At 37.5% G+C, this 23,357-nt stretch overlaps 1 protein-coding gene across 4 annotated transcripts in view; it reads right to left on the minus strand.

The window, feature by feature from the left end:
- Positions 1-19,115, minus strand: part of LDA (limit dextrinase) — a 38,458-nt gene extending 19,343 nt beyond the window's left edge. For 2 of the 4 annotated variants that reach the window (XR_013253080.1, XM_077388589.1), the window contains exons 1-16: positions 18,721-19,115; positions 17,340-17,475; positions 16,257-16,309; positions 15,972-16,080; positions 13,759-13,895; positions 13,474-13,673; positions 13,204-13,353; positions 12,178-12,238; positions 8,921-9,041; positions 6,267-6,357; positions 6,103-6,196; positions 5,883-5,978; positions 5,629-5,769; positions 3,577-3,627; positions 2,052-2,122; positions 1,790-1,882 (exon numbers count right to left, since the gene is read on the minus strand). Coding sequence is in view for 2 of the 4 variants with exons in the window: in XM_077388589.1 (XP_077244704.1) it covers positions 1,790-1,882; positions 2,052-2,122; positions 3,577-3,627; positions 5,629-5,769; positions 5,883-5,978; positions 6,103-6,196; positions 6,267-6,357; positions 8,921-9,041; positions 12,178-12,238; positions 13,204-13,353; positions 13,474-13,673; positions 13,759-13,895; positions 15,972-16,080; positions 16,257-16,309; positions 17,340-17,475; positions 18,721-18,969 (1,853 nt within the window). In the remaining 2 variants the exon portion in view is untranslated. The remainder of the gene's footprint in view (positions 1-1,789; positions 1,883-2,051; positions 2,123-3,576; positions 3,628-5,628; positions 5,770-5,882; positions 5,979-6,102; positions 6,197-6,266; positions 6,358-8,920; positions 9,042-12,177; positions 12,239-13,203; positions 13,354-13,473; positions 13,674-13,758; positions 13,896-15,971; positions 16,081-16,256; positions 16,310-17,339; positions 17,476-18,720) is intronic. The other 2 variants (XR_013253079.1, XM_077388588.1) reach the window with 2 other exon arrangements.
- Between the last annotated feature and the right edge of the window lie 4,242 nt (positions 19,116-23,357).

Here is a 23,357-nt window from a genome sequence, read left to right on the forward strand (position 1 = left end):
TGATGATAATAAGTTGAAGACTATGCGCAATTATTGTACAAAGAGGATGTCTAGTGGTGGTGTTACCGGATGAAAACAACAAATTGCATATGGTTATAAAAATGTTCAAGAACACCCAATTGTACCTAAGGAGGTTAGGAAAGCCATCTCAAAAATTCTAAATGGGTACAAAGAGGTTAAGCAGAAAAGAGTGAGGGAAGAGGAATTCATGGACTTTGTGCTGGGAAGAACCTATAATACGGTGGAACGCATGGACGTCAGTGATGATATTGTATATCCATCTTAACATTGAGACACACAAAGGATTGAGCAAAGGCAGGCCATGTGAGTCCATGGCTTCTAATCATGACAAGATACAGATGAGGAGGCTTAACCGCCCATAACAAGAGACAGGAGGGGGTAGTTCGAGGAGCGCTAAGGGTAGTTCAAGAGTAACCTGGTGGACGGTAGGAGGAAGTGGTGTGAGGCAGCCACAAGCACAACCAGGGTTGGCACAAAGGCAGTCTTAGGGAGGAAATATTCCCATGGACACTTCGGCATACATAGGAGAAAAGAAAAGAAAAGATACCTACTAGTATATAGGAGATGAGAGGGAGAAGGTTGGGCGGGCATTTTCAAAAAATTTCCTCTTCAACGAATCATAGCCAATGCAGTAAAGGGCCCATAAAGGTAGAACTCCATTGATGTGCCTAGTCAAGGAAAGAAGTCAAGGCCCCCATCTCAAGAATAAACATCCATAACTGATATGAGGCTGCATTGAATTTAGCAATCAAGACATCACCATCAAGCCCCCATACTCTTATTTATCATAATCAGGATCATCCTCCTTCGGTCTCATCATTACCTTAGTAACATAACACAATTTACCTCTCGTCAGTACATCTTACTTAACTAACCACTCAGGATAATTAGTGTCATCCAATAACTATTGTGATCTGCACATTAGGCGTGTTGTCTTCATAGCTACTCATGGTAGAACTAGTTCCTAAGACCGCGATACTTAGACGTGATGGTTGACTTGTTGTTAGTCAAAATCCTTTGTCGGGGATCAATTCTGAGAACAAAAAAATGAGAGAACTATTTGCCGTCATCAAAAGATGTCTCCTAATCATGTGTACGGAACTGAAAAATCCAGATATGAACTAAAATAAGTCAAGATCTGATCAGAAAAATTCCAAATCTGAAATGAAAACCTCGCTCCAAATCGGACTGAAAAACTCCAGATCTGATGTTTCTGTACTTTGTGAATAGAAATCTAAACCAACCTTCAAATCGATGAAAAAATAGGGAATAGAGACCACAAATCGCAAAGAATATTTTGATCATATATTGTAGTAGGATTGCTGACATAAGCCGTATAGCAAAAGGTTTTGATTTTTATAAATTTCAAGTCATTTATATTCTAATGAATAAAATACCCCTACATGGCTACAATACGGTATACCTCAACAAGCTAGCGCTCAACCCCCCCCCCCCCCCCCCCCCCACACCTCCTGTTTCCCGGGTCTCCCTCCAGAAGGGATAAAATGTGGTGGCAAGCTACTCTAGGCGTGAGACTCAGTCAATTATGTTGTTATTTATTTCCATTGACTCAACTAAGTCAAAAATAGAAATCAAGGGATAAATCTCAAGCCAAGGACAAGTTTTGAAGTACTAGAGAAGATTAAGTGTCTGAGTTCATAAAGTGATCAAATTAGAACTTTATCCTGAACACAGCTCGATTACAGTCAAAATGCTTTCTAATACAAATATTTTAAGCCAAACACATAAGAAAAAAGGATCATAGTACCTCCCAATGCCAGTCCCACATATATTGAATTGTGATGCATTTACGCCACGCCCATTTTTTGCAACTTCTCCAAAGTCCCATCCTTCACCATATCTACAAAAAACAAGAAACTCAATTTAAATTGTACGGATGTGTCACAAGATTCAAACAAATTAATAGATAAACAAAGGTTAACATCCCTTGACAAATAATAAAGATATCAGTGGTTAGAAGCATATCTGTACTAAGAAAGTAAAGGTATAGCCAATGTCATGATCCTTACATATAGATCTTAGAACCATCGACTCCGTTTTCATCTTTGGATAGGCCATGGAGAGCACATTTTGCTTTGACCTGTGCTCCAAACAGAATGAAACATTTCACGATACAAGATTAATGAGTTTAATATATTGCCACAACAAATTAAACAACCAACTGGAAAACTCCAGAAAGGAAATTGGAATATGCATTTATCCGTTTTAACTATAGCATTTTGTTTTTGTATGTTATAAGTACAGATCCCAATCAGTTGCAGACAATAATGCCTATTTTCATGTAACAATTCATCAATCAACGTTGAAACTTAATAGAATACTCAAATGTTAATCAGGGATGGCTTCCCAATGATAGACACCATAAAAGGTATGCCACCAACAAGATTCATCTTTCCAATGAAATTTTGACCATGGGTTCATCTTTTCATGCGGGGAAAAACCCAAAAAATTTCACCCAGATTCCAACCCTAAAGGGCAACGATTTTTTGTAATGGATTTTTCAAGGGTGTCCGGAAAGTCTAAAAATCGATCAAATTTGCCCACTCTTGTCGGGCAACAATGATCCTTGGATTGGGATATCCAGATGTATAGTTCTATATAATATAAAGTTTCGATGCGTATGATCTGAAGTTTACTTGGATATTTAGTGTGCAAACCCAGTTTTGTGTTTTATGAGTTATTGGTGTGTACCAGGATCTTAAATTGTGTTTTATGAATTATTGGTGTGCACCAGGATCTTGAAATATTGTTGTCGTTTCAAAGTATTGTTTGTTTATTGTTGTTGTGGTGAAACATATAAGTTCATCGGAAGTAACGTTAGTTCTACCAACCATGGTTTTAAATTTCGGCCGAAATCTGAAATATCGGCTGAAATATTTTGGTTTCAGCCAAGACTGAAATGAAATTCACAATGAATCGTCTTTTTAAAGGATTTCGGCAAAAAATTGGTAATTTAGCCAAAATATCAACCGAAATTTCATTTTCATACTCATTTACAAGATTTTCATCAAGATTTTGAAGAATCTATCGAAATTTAAAGGTTTTCACCGAAACTGCCGAGATTTCTACAGAAATTGCCGAAATTTCCATGAAATTAAAAAAAACGAAATTTTTAACTGAATTTTACATCATTTTCACCAAAATTTCCACAAAACCGAAATTTAAAACCTTGCTACCAACACTAGGACTTCCAGGGTGATTGTGATTGGAAGTTGCTGTTATTTTGTAAACTGGGATCTTGGGGCATCATACAACATTTATTCATCACTAATGGAAAAAGCTTAAAGGCCATTTTGAAACTAATTTCCTCATTAAAAACCTTCATAAGTTTGTTTATCAATTGATGAAGGATAAATTTGAACTATGATAACCAGTAACCAAAAAAGAAAATCAAGTGATGAAACATTAGAAACTAAGTGGCAGATAAACTTTATATATAGCATTTTCCTGGCATAATAACATGCTTCCGAACATCTTAAATAAGATGAATGTATTAAAACGCAGTAATTGACAAATGGACATACATATACATACCATGGTCCTTTTCATGATATGCCCCATAAGGTCAAACCTAAATCCATCAACCTAAAAAGAAAATCAGAGTAATATAGCATTAAAGATTATATAGTGCATGATAGGATTTCAATTCATAGCAAAATAAATTATCAAGAAAGCTATCAATCACTCATACATGATTTCTATTTACTAATGTTGTTGAAGAATTCAATATCAAAATGTATGCAATTGAATCTAAAATTAGGGAGCAAGCACGTTATTTGTTAATTGCAAATCAAAGATAAACCAGTAGATGAAGAGATAAGATGTCCTAACTTGAAAGATCTTTCAATTGATTCATCCTTCTTTCATATGCTTTCGTTACACATTCAGGAATAGTTTAGTAATCCACGGATAGAAGAGAGAATATACAAGGAAATAAAATTGTAAGTAAAGAAAAATATCGAGGGAATTCCCATAGAAGTCGCAATAATACACAAATTCCCACTCTGACTAATGCATGGATGTCATGCAAGCCCAGTTTGTCAACTAGAGAACTAATTGATTTTGGACTTTATGTGAATATATTTCCCAATTAAAACACTGGTATGACAGAGTGGAGATGTCATCTCTGGACCCTGGTCATTTCTCACTCACATAATCACAAGTAAATTTTTTGTGATTTATTCTTCCATGGCGCGAGCCTTGGCACAAGCGTAAGGTTGCTCCATTGTGACCCGGTGGTCACGGGTTCAAGTCACGGAAACAGCCTCTCTGCAAAGCAGGGGTAAGGCTGCGTACATCTAGCCCTCCCCAGACCCCGCAACAGCGGGAGCCTCGTGCACTGGACCACCTTTTATTCTTCCATGGAACACTAGATTTGAGGAAATATCTATTATCGCTTGGTTGTCATAGGGCATAGGGCATTGGAGCTTGGAGTAATACAACTATCTCTCCCAACAACTTTTGTGTGCACATGATTTCTCCAAGAGCACATGCCACAGCTCTGTACTCTGCGTCAAGCACTCAATCGGGCTCCAGGGTCTGCTTTTTACTCTTCTGTGTCACAAAATTCACTTCCAATAAATGTCCAATAACCTATGGTGGACCACACATCAATTCCCTGCTCAATCTAGCATCTGAAAAGACTGTCTGTGAATTTTAATTGGCCATGAGAGGCATAGACATCAAAAGATAACACAAAAATCTAGTGAAACATTTCAAGATAGTGTCCATCGTGAATGCATGAACTGATTCAGCAGATTTATTATATAGAAAGATCAGGAATAAAACACAAATAACCTACATAATAAAATGGGAACTAATATTAATGTTTTTTTTGTCTCTAATATCTCGATATGTCTCCATGACCATATCTTGTCAAAGAATTGCTCATATAAATGACATGGCGGATTGTCTACAAGTTGAATTTTCTTAGCACACCCATTCCTGACAGGGGATCAGTTCTCCTACGCCTTAAATTCTCAAAAATTCAGTCATTATCTGTGGGCAAGCAGTGAGTGATGATGGACCAGTTTGTAAAACATCAGGTCAAGGATTATCGAGAGCCAGACAATTTGGTTGAGGTTGCTGCGTCGAAGCCTAAGACCACAAATGAGAAGTCAAAAAATCCAAAAGGTGAAAGCAAAGGAAAAGGGATGTTTAAGAGCAAACCCAATCCTCTTAATGGATAGTTTAGGAAAGAAAGTTCAATACAAAGTAATTGTGAAGGTCTCAGACAGTTCGGCTAACACAATTATATCACCGATAGAAAAGAAAAAAGAAAGTGAAGACAAATTTAAGGGCTCAATCACTAGCTCGAACTTCATCATGAGTTTAATGAATATTCTTAGTTGATTCCACATGCCCTAATCACAGTTGGTATTGAAAATTTTTAGCCCAATAACAATAAACTTTTAACATGGGGATCAATTATATAACTTATTTTTTGACAGGAACAGCTTCCAGGGCAACAGAGAAAAGCATGCAAACAACTCAACAGCAACAAATTCTCGGAGTTAAAAAGAATGAATTTAAATCGCCAATAATCTTAAATGGTTACAGTCAAAACAATATTCAGTTGTGAATTACCTTGTAATCAACTGCCCAGCATAAGAGATCATCAAGAATCAACCTTTCTACCATAAAATGCTCACTAGCAGTATTATTCACGCACGTACTATGCTCAATGCATCCATCAGAATTCCTTCTTAGATAGTATCCAGGAACTACCTACAATTGAACTCATGGTGTAAAAATAGGATTCAGAAGTCCTTTAACAAATACAGGTATAAAAGAATAAAATAACATAAGACATGGGCAAAGAATAAAATAACACAGATGACCTTTTCGAGCACAGAGGTGTCATCAAACGGACCACTTCCATTCAAATGATTGTACACAACATCCAACACAACACGGAGACCAATACGGTTAAGTGCCTGAAATCAAGATATATTAGTATAAGAGTGGACAATTAGCCATTTACAAAATTAACTTCGAAACCTGCAATACTAGCAATAGCATATAGCTGCTACTTAATAATATAAATTATAAGTTGTGCACCTGAATCATTTTACGGAACTCGAGAGTACGCCATGGTCCATTTGGATTGGTTGCATAGCTTCCTTTTGGAACTCCCCAAAGAACAGGGTTGTACCTTTTGTGATTAAAAGAAAATACAATTCAAAAATAAGAATGGAATGCTATACAATTCAAAAATATATTACCCCCAGTTATAACCATCTTCATCTTGTATTGCCATGACTTCAGCTTGCTGCTTATCTGAATCTGGAGATAATGCCGCCAGTCTATCATAGTCTGTAGAAGTGTTCACATTGATCAAACACAAAAAACAAGACACCAACATAAGACAATTCAGGAATAACTACACCAATTTTGTTCTTACAACAAGAAATTCCAAACTACTAGCGGAAAGAACCAGCACTCAAATCTTAGGAAAGTTGTTGTGGAAGAGACATGGATAATTGAAAAAAAAATGAGTATCTTTGGGGTGGTTTAAACACATGTTTCTAGATACGTTACTTGGATATTATGAAATATGGTTGTAGGACACATAAAGCATAAAAACCTAAGACGACCGTCACGCCATATCACCCATAAAGGTAACTAAAATATATAACCTAGAGAATAATTTTATTAACAAATAATAATATGAGAGCACAAGACATTGGTTAAAAAGATCAACATAAATACAATCTTATTTCACAGTACCGCAAACCGCAAAGAGGCACAAACACATTTCAGGTCTAGTGATTGATGGTGTTTAGATCCATGGCTGCTAGCCAACTTGACCCTAGAATTAGGAGAAAACTTCACCATCTTGAGTTTGGATGTGAAGATCTATATAGGGCGGGTGAAGGATTTAGGAGAATGCTTGACAATCTTGAGTTTGGATGGTTTGAGAAAGAAAGCCTCACTAGGATCAAAGATGATTTCACAAACTACTCATGTTGATTTTGTGCACAGAATCCTTAGGTTCCTAAAGGTAGCTCCGTGGAAGGTTTTTTATATGCCAATCATCGTCGATGTTGAGGATACTTAGATGTTGATTGGGCAGGGTCTGACACAGATCAGCGGTCTACTAGTAGGTGTTGTATGTTTCTTGGAGGTAATATTGTCACTGAGGAGAATAAGATGGCATAGAGGTGTTTTATTCATCTACAACTAGGAGAGAGACATGCATACTTTGGGGAAAGAGGATCATAAAATTCATTCTTTTTTTTTGAAGGGAGGGGAGGGGGTCACACGGGATTCACAAGGCCTCGCTGGGATTTGGACAGCCGTGCATTAATCAAATGGGATTTCTAAAGCAACCTGTAGGGAACTATGAAATATGGTATTAGTCCAGAGTTCCCCAGACAAGCCTGTAGAATCCCAGGAGACTTCATATTTCACTATATAAATAAGAAATAATTGCCCAAGGAGACTTCATACTTGTTGGACTAAACCAAGTGGAAATCTAAAATCCATATGTATCATAGAAAATGACAAGAAAACACCAGTATCTCATGGAAATTGACCAAATACCCATATCAAATGGAAATTAACCAAAACAGCCCTATCACATATAAAATAACAATGATACCCATATCTCATGAAAAAATATCAAAGTAACCTATCTAATGAAAAAGATTAAAATGTCCATCTCATGTAAAATGACAAAAATACCTATATCTCATGGTAACTAAGAAAAATAACCCAATCTCAGGGGAAATGACCAAAGTACCTTATCTCATAGAAAATTTCCAAAACACCCATATATAATTAAAATGACCAAAATACCCCCATCTCATGGAAAAATCACCAAACACTCCATATCTCACAAAATGAGGAAAATACCCTTATATCTCATGGAAAATATCCAATATACCCGTGTCTCATACAAAACGACCAAAATACACCAATAAAGAAAAATGATAAAAAAATACATGTATCTCATAAAAAGATAAAATACCCATATGTCACAGAAATTGATAAAAAAAACTCATGGAAAATGGCAAATCTATTTTACATGAGATAATGTGATTGTATCGTTTTCCATGAGATTGGGGTAGTTACGTTATTCACTATTAGATAGCTACTTTTGTCATTTTCCATTAGATATTTTAAAGTTGTCATTTTCCATTATATATGGGTATTTTGGCCATTTTCAATGGCATAGTGTTTTTGGGTTTTTTTATCAGATAAGGGTAATTTGGTTATTTTCCATGAGATGTATATTTTTTTCATTTTCATTTAGATATGGGCATTTTCGTCATTAGATGGATACTTTTCTCATTTTCCTTTATATATGTATATTTTTCTCACTTTTTATGAGGTATATTTATGTCATTTTTCATTAGATATGGGTATTTTAGTCATTTTCTAAGAGAAGGGAATTTTATCATTTTTTTGTAAGAGAGGTGTATTTTGGTCATTGTCCGTGAGATATGGGTCCTTTAGTCTTTTCAATGAGATATGGGTATTTTTTAGTCATTTTTCCTGAGATATGTATATTATCATTTTCAATGAGATATGGGCTTTTTGCTTGCGTCACTCTGAAATCCCTCGAGTCTCAAAAAGTCCATGCGAGTTCCAGGTGTCCGCACCATCACATTGCAAGTCCATGGAGAGTCACCAACAATTTGTGAGAGCCCCCACAACTTTAAAAATATGCCCCCCCCCCCCCCCCCCCCCCCCCTCCCCTAAAAAACGCCTGCCTCCTTTCTGCTTAACCTCCAATAGAATATTAGGGATATATACGACAAGAGAGACATGTCGGTAGTAAAAATATTGAAAAAAAAAAAAAAAAAACGAATGAACTATTGAATCTATAAAACACTTGGTAAAAGTCAAATCCTAACGAAAGAAAACTCTTTACCTACGTACTTCCATTTCTCCTTCTCATCATCAACACCAGCAAAATGAAAGGTTGGCAAAAGATGCACATGAGTGAGACCAGCATTGCATAACTTTTGTAGGTGTAGTATCCCAGCTGAATCCTGAAATAATATGGTGCTATGTAATAAAATTTATTAACTTAGTATTTAACCACGCAAAGAAATTTATTAACTTAGTATTTAACCACACAAAGTATACTCTCATGGATGCATTAATTAATCCATTGCTTAAAAGTGACTTTACTCCATTTAGGGGATGAAACATGGAGATATAAATTATAAGCCTTCAGGTCAAGTGGGAGGTGGATTTTAAGTAGCCTTGTGTAACTTTACACAGCTTACATTAGTACACAAATATTATTTTTTTCATGTTGTGGAAATAAGAATACTAAGGTTCCCATACTAATTACCTGATTAGGAAGTAAGCCAGTGTATCCATACTAGGATCTAATATAACTACCTTCTTTTGGAATTGATCTAAATTTAAATATACATGATGTAGCGCATTTGACCATTCACAATAATTAAGATACATGAAATGGTTTCGTGCTCACTACTAGATAAGCTTCCCTGGAGAAGACTATGGTCACCCCAGCAATCATCTATCAACCTAATCATTGCAAAAGCCCTGGTGAAAGTTACGCAATCAACCGGCATGACAGACTTGCACAGGCACTGCTAAGCAAGAGGAGATGAAGATCGTGGGCCCACCAAACATGAAACTCACGGACATGAATGCAGCCAACATCAATCAAAAAAGGGACACAAGTAGACCACAAGGATGATGATATTAGAATCAGACCCTATCCATTTACATTCAAGCTAAAACTTTGAAAGCAATAGGGGTGTCAATTGGTCAACTTCAGAACAGATCCACCGATGTCCAATTCACGATCCGCTCAGAATTGAATTGGCGCATATCCCATTAGGAGAATTCCTAGGATCCTACATTCGGCGTTTGAACCCATGTCTGTTCGGCCTCGAACCGTCTGCAAAGTCATCCAGGATCCAACAACCAGAATAAAACATGACAGGAACAATAGTCTTAATGGGGTTCACCAAAAAAAAGGGGCTTTCCTCATTTTAGTAAATACGACTCACTTCGCTTTATTGGGCTCTTTCTCGTCTTGCCCGATCAAAGCATTCCACCTGTTATTTCTCTTTGGTGATGACCCAAGTAGGTATTTTGGTGGGAACCACGGATAAGTTGCACCTAATGATGGATTGGTCACACACAACATCAACATGTCCACTATCTGAAAATCCTATGCACTCCGTCTTTTACAATCTTTTCGCACTGGAAGTTAGGAGCCTAGGATCGAGGGTAGATGAATAATATTGTGGGATGTCGCACCCATGGTTTTAAATTTCTTCAAAATTTCCCTGAAACGATCAAAATGTTTTCATTTCCATCCCCACCGAATCGAAATCTACATGAATTCCTTCCATGTAATTATTTCTGTCGAAATTCCTGAAATTTGGATCAAAATTCCCGACATTCTACCAAAATTCTCGAAATTCAACCGAAATGGTCGAAATGACAAAAAAAAATTGACAGATGTTATGGTTTGCATTTCATTTCATTAATGTAGATAATGATATTTGGTATGCAGCATCATTGAAATACACAGCAAAGTAACCGTATCTTATGTCTGGGATGTTAGATCGGCATGGGACCAACGCATGTCATTAGGTTTTGATGTGACTAAGCCATTATGGATGGCTTTCTTGCTTATGTGTTGGTTTCTAAGTATGTATTTGTGCTTATTTTAGCATTTCCCAAAGTTTCATTTTAAAATTTCATCATTTGCATGTTTCCATACGTTTCCGTGATTTTACAAGATTTGCACCAAATTTTCCACTAAAACCAAAATGTTTCCATTTTTTTGCCGACCAAAACTGAAACCGTGGGTCTCACCTAGGTACCATTCAAATATGAAACTTCACAGTAAGTGATGTATACACATGAATAACTTAAATGGTATCATGCATAATTACTACACTTAAATGGTATCATGCATAATTACTAAAATAATCAATAGATAAAAGCTGCCATTCAAAAAAAATCAAAAGCATTTTTTATCTTAAAAGGTGAAGCCGTAATGCTTAAAAACAATTTTGGGTTTAAAGGGTTTGTAAAAGAAAATTACAAAATGTACCTCTCTTTTTTTCTTTTCTTTTTTGAGAAAGCTCTATATCTACCTCTTTTTTGCTGTCCTGTGTTTTTGTGCTTTGGTTGTTCTTGAACAGAAACTGCCTACTGTTGTCATCTTCCATGTTTCAGGTGTTCTTTTAATTGTGTGCAACTCTCCACTCATGACACTCGGAGATCTAATCTGTTTGGTGAAGAAAACCTCCAATGTGCAAGCTACTGTCGTCTCTTTTGTAGTTCAGTTGTACATGAAGAGCATACTGCAAATTCTTTTGGTGAACTCAGTTGCTCCTGAAAAGAGATATGGATATGTTGTTCCTTCTAGAGTTTTGATAGCTCCTATTTGTAGCAAAGGACTGATTGAAGACTTTTCAACAGAAAATCAGTAAACTACTATCCTCATTGAGTTTGGTTACAGAATCAGATCTGATCTCATTTAATTGGACGCAGGTGCAGCAAATCTGACTGCTAAATTTTATTTGCTTCATTCCACCTACATCTAAATTTTATTTGTTTCATTCCTATTTGATGTTTATGATGACAATTAGGGTCTGGGTTCTTTCTAGTAGAAGAAATTGAATCGTAAAAAGGAGAACATCAATCAACATATGACTTCGTGATAAGGATGGAGAGGGATTTTGAGATCAAGATCATAATTAGGATGCTTATCATTACCTATCTCGTAATCATAATTCCATCTCGCAATCAAAATCTTATTCTAGGTGGAACAAGTAATTTCACAATCACTTATATAGAAATTATTTTGTACCTGAAACCACAGCAAGAACTCAGCATAATGTGCTTATCAGCTAGATGTTGAATGATGTAACTTTCAGCATGACTCCCTAATCCTAATTATGATCTCATCTCACAAGCACCGTATGTAACTGTCACCTAGATTAGCCTAAAACAAGAATTACAAAATTTAAGGCAATTAAGAATCGGCGATACTAACCACCTGCATTCTAGTCCAAAGATACATAGAGATGTTTTCTTATGCAGATAAACAAAAAACAACAATATTGGAGGAATTTCTAAGAACCATATCAGAATTTAGAACTGTTAATGAACTAAAACAAAGACTACCTGAGAAGTAAAAGCAAGATAGCTTCCTCGAAATTCAGGATTCACAGACTGGTCACTCGCACTGAAAATGCAAGACATTAAGGTTAACGCTAAATAATTTTAATGATGCCACCTGTGCAAAACATAAGCATTGAGTGAAATCAAATGGGCCATTTAATAAATGAATTGCAACTCAGAACTAAAAATTCTACAGAGCAATCACCTTCATTTACAACACAAAGTATCCTCCAGATATATTTTTAAAACAACCTAAACAGAAACACATCCAGTAATAGATCAAGCTAAAAAGATTAGAGAACCTTCGGAGTATGAATATAAAAAAAAGAATTATTGAAAAGATTAGAGAACGTTTGGAGTATGAATAATGTTAAAGTACAAAAGATAAATAACGCCTTTCTCCAACAGCTTAAGCATTTGGAGAAGTTGGTAAGTTAAAATGGTATCAGAGCCAAAGGTCTCGAGTTCAAACCTCCCGGATAGCAAAAATCCACATGCGATGGTCCGCCCAAAGTGGGACCACATGAGCCACGTGTTTGCCAAGTGGGCCACACGTTCGGGAGATTGTTAAAGTATAAAAGATAAATAACGCCTTTCTCCAACAGCTTAAGCTTTTGGAGAAGTTGGTAAGTTAACAAGTACAATAAAAAGAACTATTAAAAAGATTAGAGAGCCTTTGGAGTATGAATACAATAAAAAGAATTATGAACAAAGCATAAACAATATATAACTTATGGTTTCCATATGTATGACAATATTAAGTATTTTCATAAGATATAAGTTACACATGAAAACATAAAAGATGGGATAATTTCTAGATTTAGTCATCCTTGAGCTCTTGCTGGCCGTATATTAGAAATATTAAGGATAAACAGTGTCAGAAGAAATAAAACTTTTCTTAAGATTTAAGCTACACATGAAAACATAAAAGATGGGATAACTTCTAGATTTAGTCATCCTTGAGCTCTTGCTGGCCATATATTAGAAATATTACGGACAAACTGTGTCAGGAGAAAATGGATTACAGACCTGAAATCTCTTATATGCAACTCATAGATACTGATGTCAGAAAAAGAAGAAAGATTTGGCTTCTCATCTGCTAAGCCATCCCATCCCTCCGGTTTTATAGTATCACAATCAAGATTGACTAACAAAGTATGCCCTCCGTCTGATGAGATCCTACTCAAAAAAGATGAGAATATGAACAAAATAGGCATACATGCACACTTATGTACAGATATTTGTTAATACAATAATTAAAACATACAAGTGCTCACAAAATGAAGATAACAAGCATACCCCCTGGCATAAGGATCATTGACCATGCATGTTTCAATTTGCAACGTGCTGGTATGGTAGGCAGAAACTTCATACACATAATAACTACCCTCCCAACTTCTCGGACCATCAATACTCCAAACACCATTTCTCTCCTCAAGGTGGACACTTTCAAAAGGATTACCACCAGATGGATCCTTATAGATGTGTGCACGAACAACCTGATTTTACAACAAGAAAAGATAAAATTATATAGTGAAAGAAATGAAACTAGCCAAAGATGATTTTTTGGTGAAAATGGCGTACTTGAGCAGTAGGAGCCCAAATATAAAGTGAGACGGCTTCTTTAGTAAACAGAGCACCAAGTGGACCACTGTACGAGAATAAATCATCAAGAACACCAGGTAACTGCAAGCCAGTCACATCGTTGCATTTTCCATCAGCTGTATAAAAGAAAATTTCAGTAATTGTAGGTCACATTGGCATCAGTTCGAATCAGTTGAAAATAAAGCTTATGTATTTTCTTTAACCTAAAGCAAGTATTGCAGGCTATCATCCACATGTCAAGCAGAAATGTAAATATCAAACTAAATAGATGCTTCATTTGAATCGGGACACATTTTACAAGCATGTAAATGGGTCATACGAGTTGCGAGTGGGATCATTGCAGGGATCCAACGGTCGATCTTGCAGAACCCAAAAATAGGCCCCACTACGATCTCGCTATGTAGTCAAAACTACAATCGCATTGGATCAATGGCCTCCATCAAGACGTAACTCTGAAGATAACTGTCAGATCATCCATACCCCTAATCACATCAAATGTGCACGTCCATTCTCCAATCTACATCTACTGAGTTGGATCCTACAAGGGGTGGACAATTACTACCTCGGGGCGCACTCAGTATACTTTTCAGTCAAGCAATATAGGCCCGCAAATGCATTTGCAAATTCATTTCAAAACATACAATTATTTTTAGGAAAACATTTGATAAACACTTTATCAAATCCGCCTGGCCAAGCTATTTGATAGGCCGTCTGCTCTAACCAAAACTGTAGATGACAGCCACTAAATATTGGGATAAAGAATTCCATGTCGGGCATCACTATTGACAACGTGGGTTTGCCCAAAGACTCAGTACTACTTGAATGTGACCTTGAACCAGAACCACTATAAGATAGACCAAAATCTTAGAGCGGATGGGCCCACATACCAATATGACCCCTCAGGTCGAAGGACATGTAAAGGGTCCTGTCTGGGCAAAATAGCCTTATCAACTCTTGTCCTAAAGCTATTACGAGATGATCATGTTCAGTGCGTGATCCGATCATCGCACCCACTCTTCTTGCTTAGGGTCCACTACCCCGGTGACCAAGATAACCCACGCCACGACACATGCATCAAGGCAAGACTGGTGTTGTTTGCGTACATGAGGAGATATCAAATCTCGACCCCAACCAGGAACATTTAAGGCCTGGAAATAATCGGAATACCATATCTCCCTGCTCCTTAGGATCTTTGAGCATTGTATTCCTACTTTGCTACCTAGGGATAAATATGTGTTACAAAATAAGCACATCACACACATTCTAATAAAAGTACCCAATAGATGTCATGAAATGTAACTTTTATTAATGATATAAATCACACAAATACAAAAATGTACTGACTTTTAGGGCATATACTCGAACAATATTAATTATGTGAAATCCATAGAATCCTAAGGTATGTGTAAGCTAATGTGAAGTTTGATACACAATTCAAAGGCACCTATAAAACTCATCAAACTAACATTTCGATCTTGAAAATAATTAACAGAAATAGGGTTGGCAGGATTCACAGGCACTCATTGGAAAAGAAACACAAAATACTGTAAAATCAAACTCAGGTTATGGTTGCAGCTTCGACTCATGATCTATTCCATTTAAAAAAAGAAAGAAAGTGAGTTATGCTTTATATTGAAAGAATCAGAATAGATGGCACAACATTAGCTGTTCGACGATTTTTGTGATTATTAAGAGTAACGAGATATTTTGAGCAAATGTTTTTTTTCTTGAAGAACAATATGTGATAATGCAAGTTTTGTCCAGCTTGCATCCAATACAGTGTCAATCCTTGAACAAAGAACGTCAAGATTTAATGTATGTCTGCACAAGAAGAGGCATTAGCAGGGAATGTCCAAGAATCCTGACCTCAACTAATTAGTAAAGTGATGATAATTTGGCAATGCTTTAAAAGTGTGGAAGAACAAAAGTTTAGGCAAATGCTCAAAACAATTGGAATGAGTTTAGCAATAATAGAAAGTGCACAGAATCAATTAAGTGTGGTCAGTAGACAATGTGGACAATTGGAAATCTGCAAAAGAGCGTAAATCATAGCTAGATACAATTTGAAGGGAGCTAGACAAGCACAAATTACATTAGATTTAGATCAAAACTAGATAAATCACTGAAATTATGATATTAAGGATACTATAGATCAGAAACTTAAAGGAAAAAAGGTCTACCATTTTTCTTACCATCAAAGGAGGCAATGGCCAACTGCCATTTGATGAGGCTTCCGACATCCACAGAATATGGGATTTTGAAAGGTTTATAATCTACAATATGAGGAAACTTCTCGGTTACCTGGGAATAAGTATTTTGAGAGAAACCTTTAGTCAAAGATGGATTGTAATGCAAAATCATTATGAGCCTTCTCGTCATTTTAAGAGGGTCAAGTTAAATAACTGTCCCAAGCAATTATTAGTGAAAATATGGAAGATTGACAACTATTGTTCATGCAGCCAATATCTACAACTCACATTTTCCGGAAGGCAACTAATGTCATGTTCAAGTTTAATTTCCACATCATGGCCTGTTAGAATAAAACTATACATCAGTATGTTTCCCTGCACAAGGCATATATCATGTCCCTTCAATGGAGTGAAGGGAATATTATATTTTATAGAGCAATATGCTCATAACCCATACCATTCACACACACACACACACAAAATGCTCATAACCCATGGTCTAGGCTGTAGGAACAAGCATATCAACCAATTAAAATAGAATTGTTAAACAGTCAAAAGAATTAGAATGCAGATAATGATTTTCTAAGAGGAATAGAGATGAGAAGCAGTGATCCAATAGTTTGAGCCTCCAGTGAGTGAATTGCACTTTTCTTATTAATTGACTAAGAAGGATCCTGATAAGCAAAAGAACAAAAAAGTGGATATTATAATGTTGGAATAGTGTTATATAACATTGAGGCCCATGGTTTGCAAGCTTGTCACTTTTTATATGACTTCATGATGAATTTGTTGGAAGTCCACTGAGGAAAGTGATTGACAGATTTCACGGTACTTTTTACGTTGTTGCCAATTAGAGAGGTTACCTCCCATTGGCATTTATTTTCAGTCGAGGGATCTCCTTCAATCTGAACTGTCAAGAGTGGGAATTTGGATATAAACCGACACAGGTCCATAGAGGGAGCAACTTGGCCTCAACATGAACTTATCCATGTGGTTCCTGAACAGTAAGATCAATTGCTAATTCTTGTTGAAGACAAATCTACTCATTCGGTTTATATCCAAATCCCCCAGCATGAACTTATCCATGTGGGTCCCGAACTTCTCGATGTTGGTCCTGAACTTATACATATGGGGATGACGCCATATTGACTACATGTTATATAATTAACCTTACGAACTTTCAGTTTTGGAAGGCAAGTCTCATCATTCCATCATTTTTTCCTGACATTGCCTTAGCTTTTGTTGCCCATATGTTCAATATACGGTTGCCTGTGATTTGTTCATTATTTAGGTTCTTGGCAAAGAAAACGACAAATGAAAAGGTTAAATTGAAAGGTAGAAATTATGAAGTAGTATCACAGATTCTCTAACCTTCAATGCCAACATCTGTAAGAGATAAGTTAGCTGATTTGCTAGCATATAGATAGAAGAATGTGTCCTCCACATTCACATTCCAGGCAATGAGAGATCTAGAAACCCAATATGCTCTTGCATAAGATAGACTACCCTGCACATGAAGCCATAGAAACTAAGAATGCTGCTTTAAGCAGATTAGAAATGTGCCAAGAAACCAATGTTTAAAAACTCATACTTCGACAAATGTTTAAAAACAAAGTCGCCCAACTCATATTAATGAATTTAAGAGCTATCTAGACCAACTTTATCCAACAGTGTTTTTGTACTAAGTAACCAATGCTTAAAAATTAATGCTCCGACAAATCAAGAAACATACTTCAACTACTAAAGAAATTAAGATCCATCTAAATTAACTTTCTCCTACATTTTATTTTCGGACATTGAAAGGTCTAAACTCTTCAGTCACCAATGTTTAAAAATTCATACTCCAACAAGAACTCGCCCAAGGTAAAACTGAGTCAACTCTAGCAAGTCAATGGTTATTGTGGTAAAACAATTCAAATGATCCAGGGAGCTTTTAAACAGTTTAAGTACCAATTATTGAAAATCAACAAATAAGAAACTTCAGAATGGCCAGCTATCTCATATTACATTCACATGTTACAATAATGCCTATCATTCTTAAATTTCTTCAACAAACAAAAGAAAGGGACACTGCCCCACAGTAGAACCTTAAGCCTCTCGAGATCCTAACGAGAAATTGAACCTTAAGCCTCTCGAGATCCTAACAAAATACATCCTAACGAGAAATTGAACTATCCAGAAAGCCTACGAGGATGACCATCTGTCCTCTAGTTGCTGCCTCACAATCGGCTCCAAGATTAAAAGGCACAGGCTAACCAATAGAAGTTTCGATATCCCACTTTGAATCTTGAAGCTGCAAATCATTTACCATATGCCAATCAGATCTCTTACTGTTATTGTCCTGAGTGGGGGGCCGCCTAGTATGGGATTAGGTGGGACCCATCCAGGCATGAGACAGGTTTAAAGGGCCTAGCCTAACGCGTTCCATAAGCTATGGAGCGTTTGGGATGTTGGTCAGGTACCTAACGCTTACAACAACTAATGAATAAACTGAACCAGGACCAAAGAGAACACCTTCCTCCTAAAGAGGAGACTTGATAGAAAAATCAATACATAATTTTGACTGTGTAGAAAATTTACTAATTCATCAGTACCAATCGAACAGTACCCATATCTCATCTGGGCTTCAAATCGCCTAACTAGGATTGCTGTCTCTGTTTTAAATTATGTGGGATGTGATTCACATTCTGTGCGTGCTCTTAAGTGTTGGCATGTGATCAAAGTATATGTGTAGGAGAAAAAGAAAAAGAACCTGTAACAATGAATTGGACGTAGAGGAGGGAACGGGTTCTACTTCTGCCTCAGCAGGCATGGCAGAGGAGGAGGAGCAGCAAGAAATAGTGGAAGCTCTATTGTGGCTTTGGAAAGGGAAATAGAAGGGCGTTGTTCGAACCATGTGGATAATCTTCTTCTTATTCTTGGAGCAGGGGCCGAGCTGGCAAGGCGAGGAAGATATGGAGGAGGAGCCCGGGGGAAGAAAGTATTGGATGATAGAAAGCATGGTAATTCCAAACGATGGTGCCTTCTGCAGTCCTGCTCCGCATTTGCTCGTGCGCTACCCCAGGCTTTTATCACATAGCCGTGGTACTATTAATTGGAAATACTATGGCCAAGTATATTCGCCGACAGCCTCTTCTGCTGTGTTTATCACTACTCTTTTACACTAGCCTAGATGGGCTGTACAAGTAAAAAAATGAGATGATTATATCTCATTTTCCAATTTGGAAGTATGAAAATATGGGTGAGAAAGATAAAGGACAGGTTTGGCTACCATGAATTTTTTTTATTTTTATATTTTTTTCCCATGATAAATGGGTGTCTCCAAGTGGCGATGAGGGTGGAGTGGCAAAAAATTAGGTAACTGTGCAGCAAAAACATTTTTGGCTATGCAATTATTTTGGAAAAAAAAAATAGTTATTTAGAGTTTCGAAAGTTCAAAAGGACTCTTATAAGGAAACAAATTTCTCATGGGTGTCTATAAAAGGGAAATGGGGGTTGGACGATTTACACACTTGCACATTTTGGAAATCATCTAGTGAAAAGCATCCAACCCATTCCCTTCCGAATTCGTTTTCCCCTTCTCTATTCTAGTTCTTTGGAAGAACTTGAAACCTCTTGGATTTCAGAGTTGGGATTGGATCCCTAGTTCTCTTCTTCTTCCACCTTCATCTACGTAACAACCAAGGTTTTAAATTTCGGTTTCGGGAGTGATTTCGATCCTCATTTAAACTGAAATTTTGGGCTGAAATCCAGAAATTTCGGGCAAAATCCACGAAATCAAATAAAACAATATTTAATCTTGAGATAATTTTGGATGAAATCCCTGAAATTTCGGGAAACTATTATTTAACAAAAAAAATCTTTTTTTTTATTTGCATCAAATCCCTTAAATTTTGGCCAAAATTTCGAAGGAAATGAAATTTCGATTGAAATTTTATTCCATTTCGGATAAACCAATTTCGGTTTTGGTCAAAATTTAAAATCTTGGTAACAATTAGGAGCCACTACTTCAACTTCCGGAGGAGCTTGGGTTTGAGCGACGTGGAGCACACCTACCGGGGAGTAGATCAAGCAGTGATTGTCAGCTTGGACAATATTGGTAAAGTTTTATTCACCATCGAATTTCAACTCATCACCAATATGAATCTAGTAACTAAGATCTTGGTTTAGTTAGTGGAAATGATTTTTTGTTGTTTTTCACGCAAACCAGCTTCAACCACATGTATCGATTCCACCACCAACTTTCAGAACTGGTGACTCAGCTTACTAAAAGAAGGAAGGATGAAGCTTTGACTACCAGACACTAGCAGCCTTCTTCAGTGTGGTTGGGAAAGCTCGGCACATGACTGCATCTGACGCCTCATGTAGCAGCATCATTTCATTAAATGTCTCCAAGTGGTCAACGAGATCTACTATGCTATCGTATTGATACATACGGGTCATTTTCAATCCCGGAGGCAACTGTAGTTCGCTAACTGTAGTTCTTTTGTAGTTCTTCGAGCCCATTTCATGAATCTTCTTTGTGAAGGGAGGCTCGTTCGCTAACTGCAGTTCTTCCGTGGGGTTCTTCTCCTTCGTCACGGCATTGATCTTCTGGCCCATTTCCTTAGTCTTCTTGTGCACGTTGGCGTTCTTCGAGCCTCCCTTTGTAGTGCAGTCTGGGACTTGAGCTAAAGTCTGATCTACTTCCTGCATTTCTTCGAGAGGGCGACCGGTCATCTCGGTTTTCACCATCTTGAAGAGAGGTCTTCCTTCTCCACTAGCCTTTCAACCATGTCGGTTAGGGTTGCAACCTACTGAGCTTGCCCGTTGACCCGGCCTACCATTGCTACGACCTCCTGAGCTACAGGATGGACGTCAGTAGGCTGATGATGGACTACATGAGAGGCTCAGGACGGGTTGGAGAATTGTGTTGTTGGGACCCGGGTAGAACTCACCCTTAAAAACTAGCTGTTAAGGGAGGGTGTCTGAATTCTTATAAGCCCATCTACATCTTTCAACCTTTCTGATGTGGGATCTTTGCTTTCACGTGGAACCCCCAACAAGCTCCCACTTCATGTGGAAGCAACGTGGACAGTCTCGCCCCTCCACGCGGGTGCAACGTGAGAACTACGAGATCTTCCCCGAGGTTATTAAGATCTTCCCCGAGGGATATCTCCATCCTCGGAGGTACACCAGGGTTGCCACGCCTCGGCTTTGATACCACTTGTTTGGACTCAGGTAGAAGTCACCCTTTTTTAAGGGTAGGGTGCCCGAATCCTCATAAGCTCATCCACATCCTTCAACCTTTCCGATGTGGGATCTTTGCTAGCTTTTAAGGGTAGGGTGCCCGAATCCTCATAAGCTCATCCACATCCTTCAACCTTTTCGATGTGGGATCTTTGCTTTCACGTGGAACCCCCAACATGTGCCTTGGGGCAGATTGCAACTTGGGCTCTGAGTGCGTATCTTTGATTGGTGTTGTGGTTGCTCTTTCTCATTGCATCCTCAGGGGTTTAGATTTTCTTTCGCAGTCCTAGGGACAACGCCAATCTATTGCTGAAATCTGAACTGGGTTTCGGAAAGCGAACCGTGCCGAGCTGGCTCCTAGGAAGATGACTTGTGACCTGCGAACAAAAAAGAGCATCTAAGATGGTTGGACTTAGACTTCAAGGGACTCTTCGATGCCAACAAGTTCAAGTTGAGCTCTCTACAGGCTTAGGAATTGAGAGAATGAGATTATGAATGCATACCTTGGAGTCTGATCCCCCTTTTATAATGTAGAGTCTTAAGAAGTCAAGGAAAGTTTCCTTTTTTGAAGTCTTGCCTGATTGGCCGAGTTTCCCATAATTTTGATTTCCGAGTTTATCCTCTATGGTGGCTGGTGGCTATAGTATGAATTTCGATAGTACAAATTCACCATGGTAAAATTTGGCTGCCGATATGTTGGTTAAGAGCTACAATGAATAGAACCATTGGTGGTGCTTTGGGATTCTATGATGTTTTTAGATTTTAAATTAGTATGCCAATTCATGCAACTTTTGAGGGTCTCTATTTAAAAGCATTGCAAAAGATTGTTAAACACATAAAAGGAGTAATCAATTGTAGCTTCTAGTTTGCTCAAACAAATTTTTTTAGGATCTTCAAGTTTACTGAGTGAAGACCAGGATGGGTGCATCCAAAAGATAGGTGGCCCATTAGTAGTTTTGAATGTTTTTCTTAGTTATCGATTAGTATCTTGAAGCAGCAGCAAAAATCAATCACTTTCTACGTAACAGAAAATTGATATGACAACTACATCATTATATTAAAACTTCTTAAGATAGATTATCATTTTTTGAGGAATTCTAGACTGAAGGGAGCCCTTGCAAAAAAAGAGGTGAAAGGGCTCTCTCATTGGCTACACATCACCATCATGCATTAATAATGGCTGAAAAGTCAAACATGATGGTGATGTGCAGCCAAAGGGGGAGCCCTTTCACCCCTTTTTTGCAAGGGCTCCCTTAAGTTTAGACTTCCTCTCATTTTATTAGTTAGAAAGTTACATTTCGAGATATTTGTATCATATTTGTCTCATGTGAAGACTTAAGATCAAGTAACCGACTTATTTGCTTAGGACTAGTTTGGTTGAAAGTGCAATTTGGGTATAAAATAATTGTAATGCGGGTGCACTTTAAATAAACACAAATTTACCCACAGTCTATATAGAGTGATTGCATACTAACACGCATATCAAGTTGGATCCCACCTACTCCCATACCTTGGCAGGCCCCCATCGTGGATCGCAACACTCAACCACACTGACATTTGCAGTCTCAAACGACCCATTTTATGACGGCTTTCACTCTTGATTTTTTTTCCAGGTAGCCCTTTCCACGGCAGCCGACTTTATGATTACTTCACTTGTTGGATAAAATAAATGTCTCATCTATGGTTAGTGGAATTCGAACCCAAAAATCTGCAAGTTGAAACGGAAAACTCTTTCTGTTTGAAAACCATAAATAAAATAGAACTTATATGTTTGGCAGAAAACCCTTTGGAAATTAGATTGAGAAGGAGAAGGCTGAGTTGTGCCACTAGTCACTCTCCTTAAGAATCGTATCCGCCCCCTACCTGGTTGCCTACCGGTGCAACCAGGATCTGTGAACCGACGCTCCAAGATAAAATAGCCAAAATTGGCTCCAGTCCACATGCATTCGCTGAGTGGTCCACCCAGAATCACTAATGAAACTGTGCTCAGATGGGAACGAAACTGAGGAAGAAGGTAACAGAAACAGAGCGGCAAATTAATTCTGTTTTTGCAAGAAATAGGCAGAAAACAAAACGAATTATTTTTGTGTCTCTAAAACTGTGCTATCTTATCCCTTTTATAGACACTATGGGTCCGTTGGGAAGAGCCATTAAAAGACA

This window comes from Tasmannia lanceolata, unplaced genomic scaffold (genome assembly GCF_043159265.1).
Source record: "Tasmannia lanceolata isolate RefF3 unplaced genomic scaffold, GAP_Taslan_0.1 ptg000008l, whole genome shotgun sequence".
Lineage (NCBI taxonomy): Eukaryota > Viridiplantae > Streptophyta > Magnoliopsida > Canellales > Winteraceae > Tasmannia > Tasmannia lanceolata.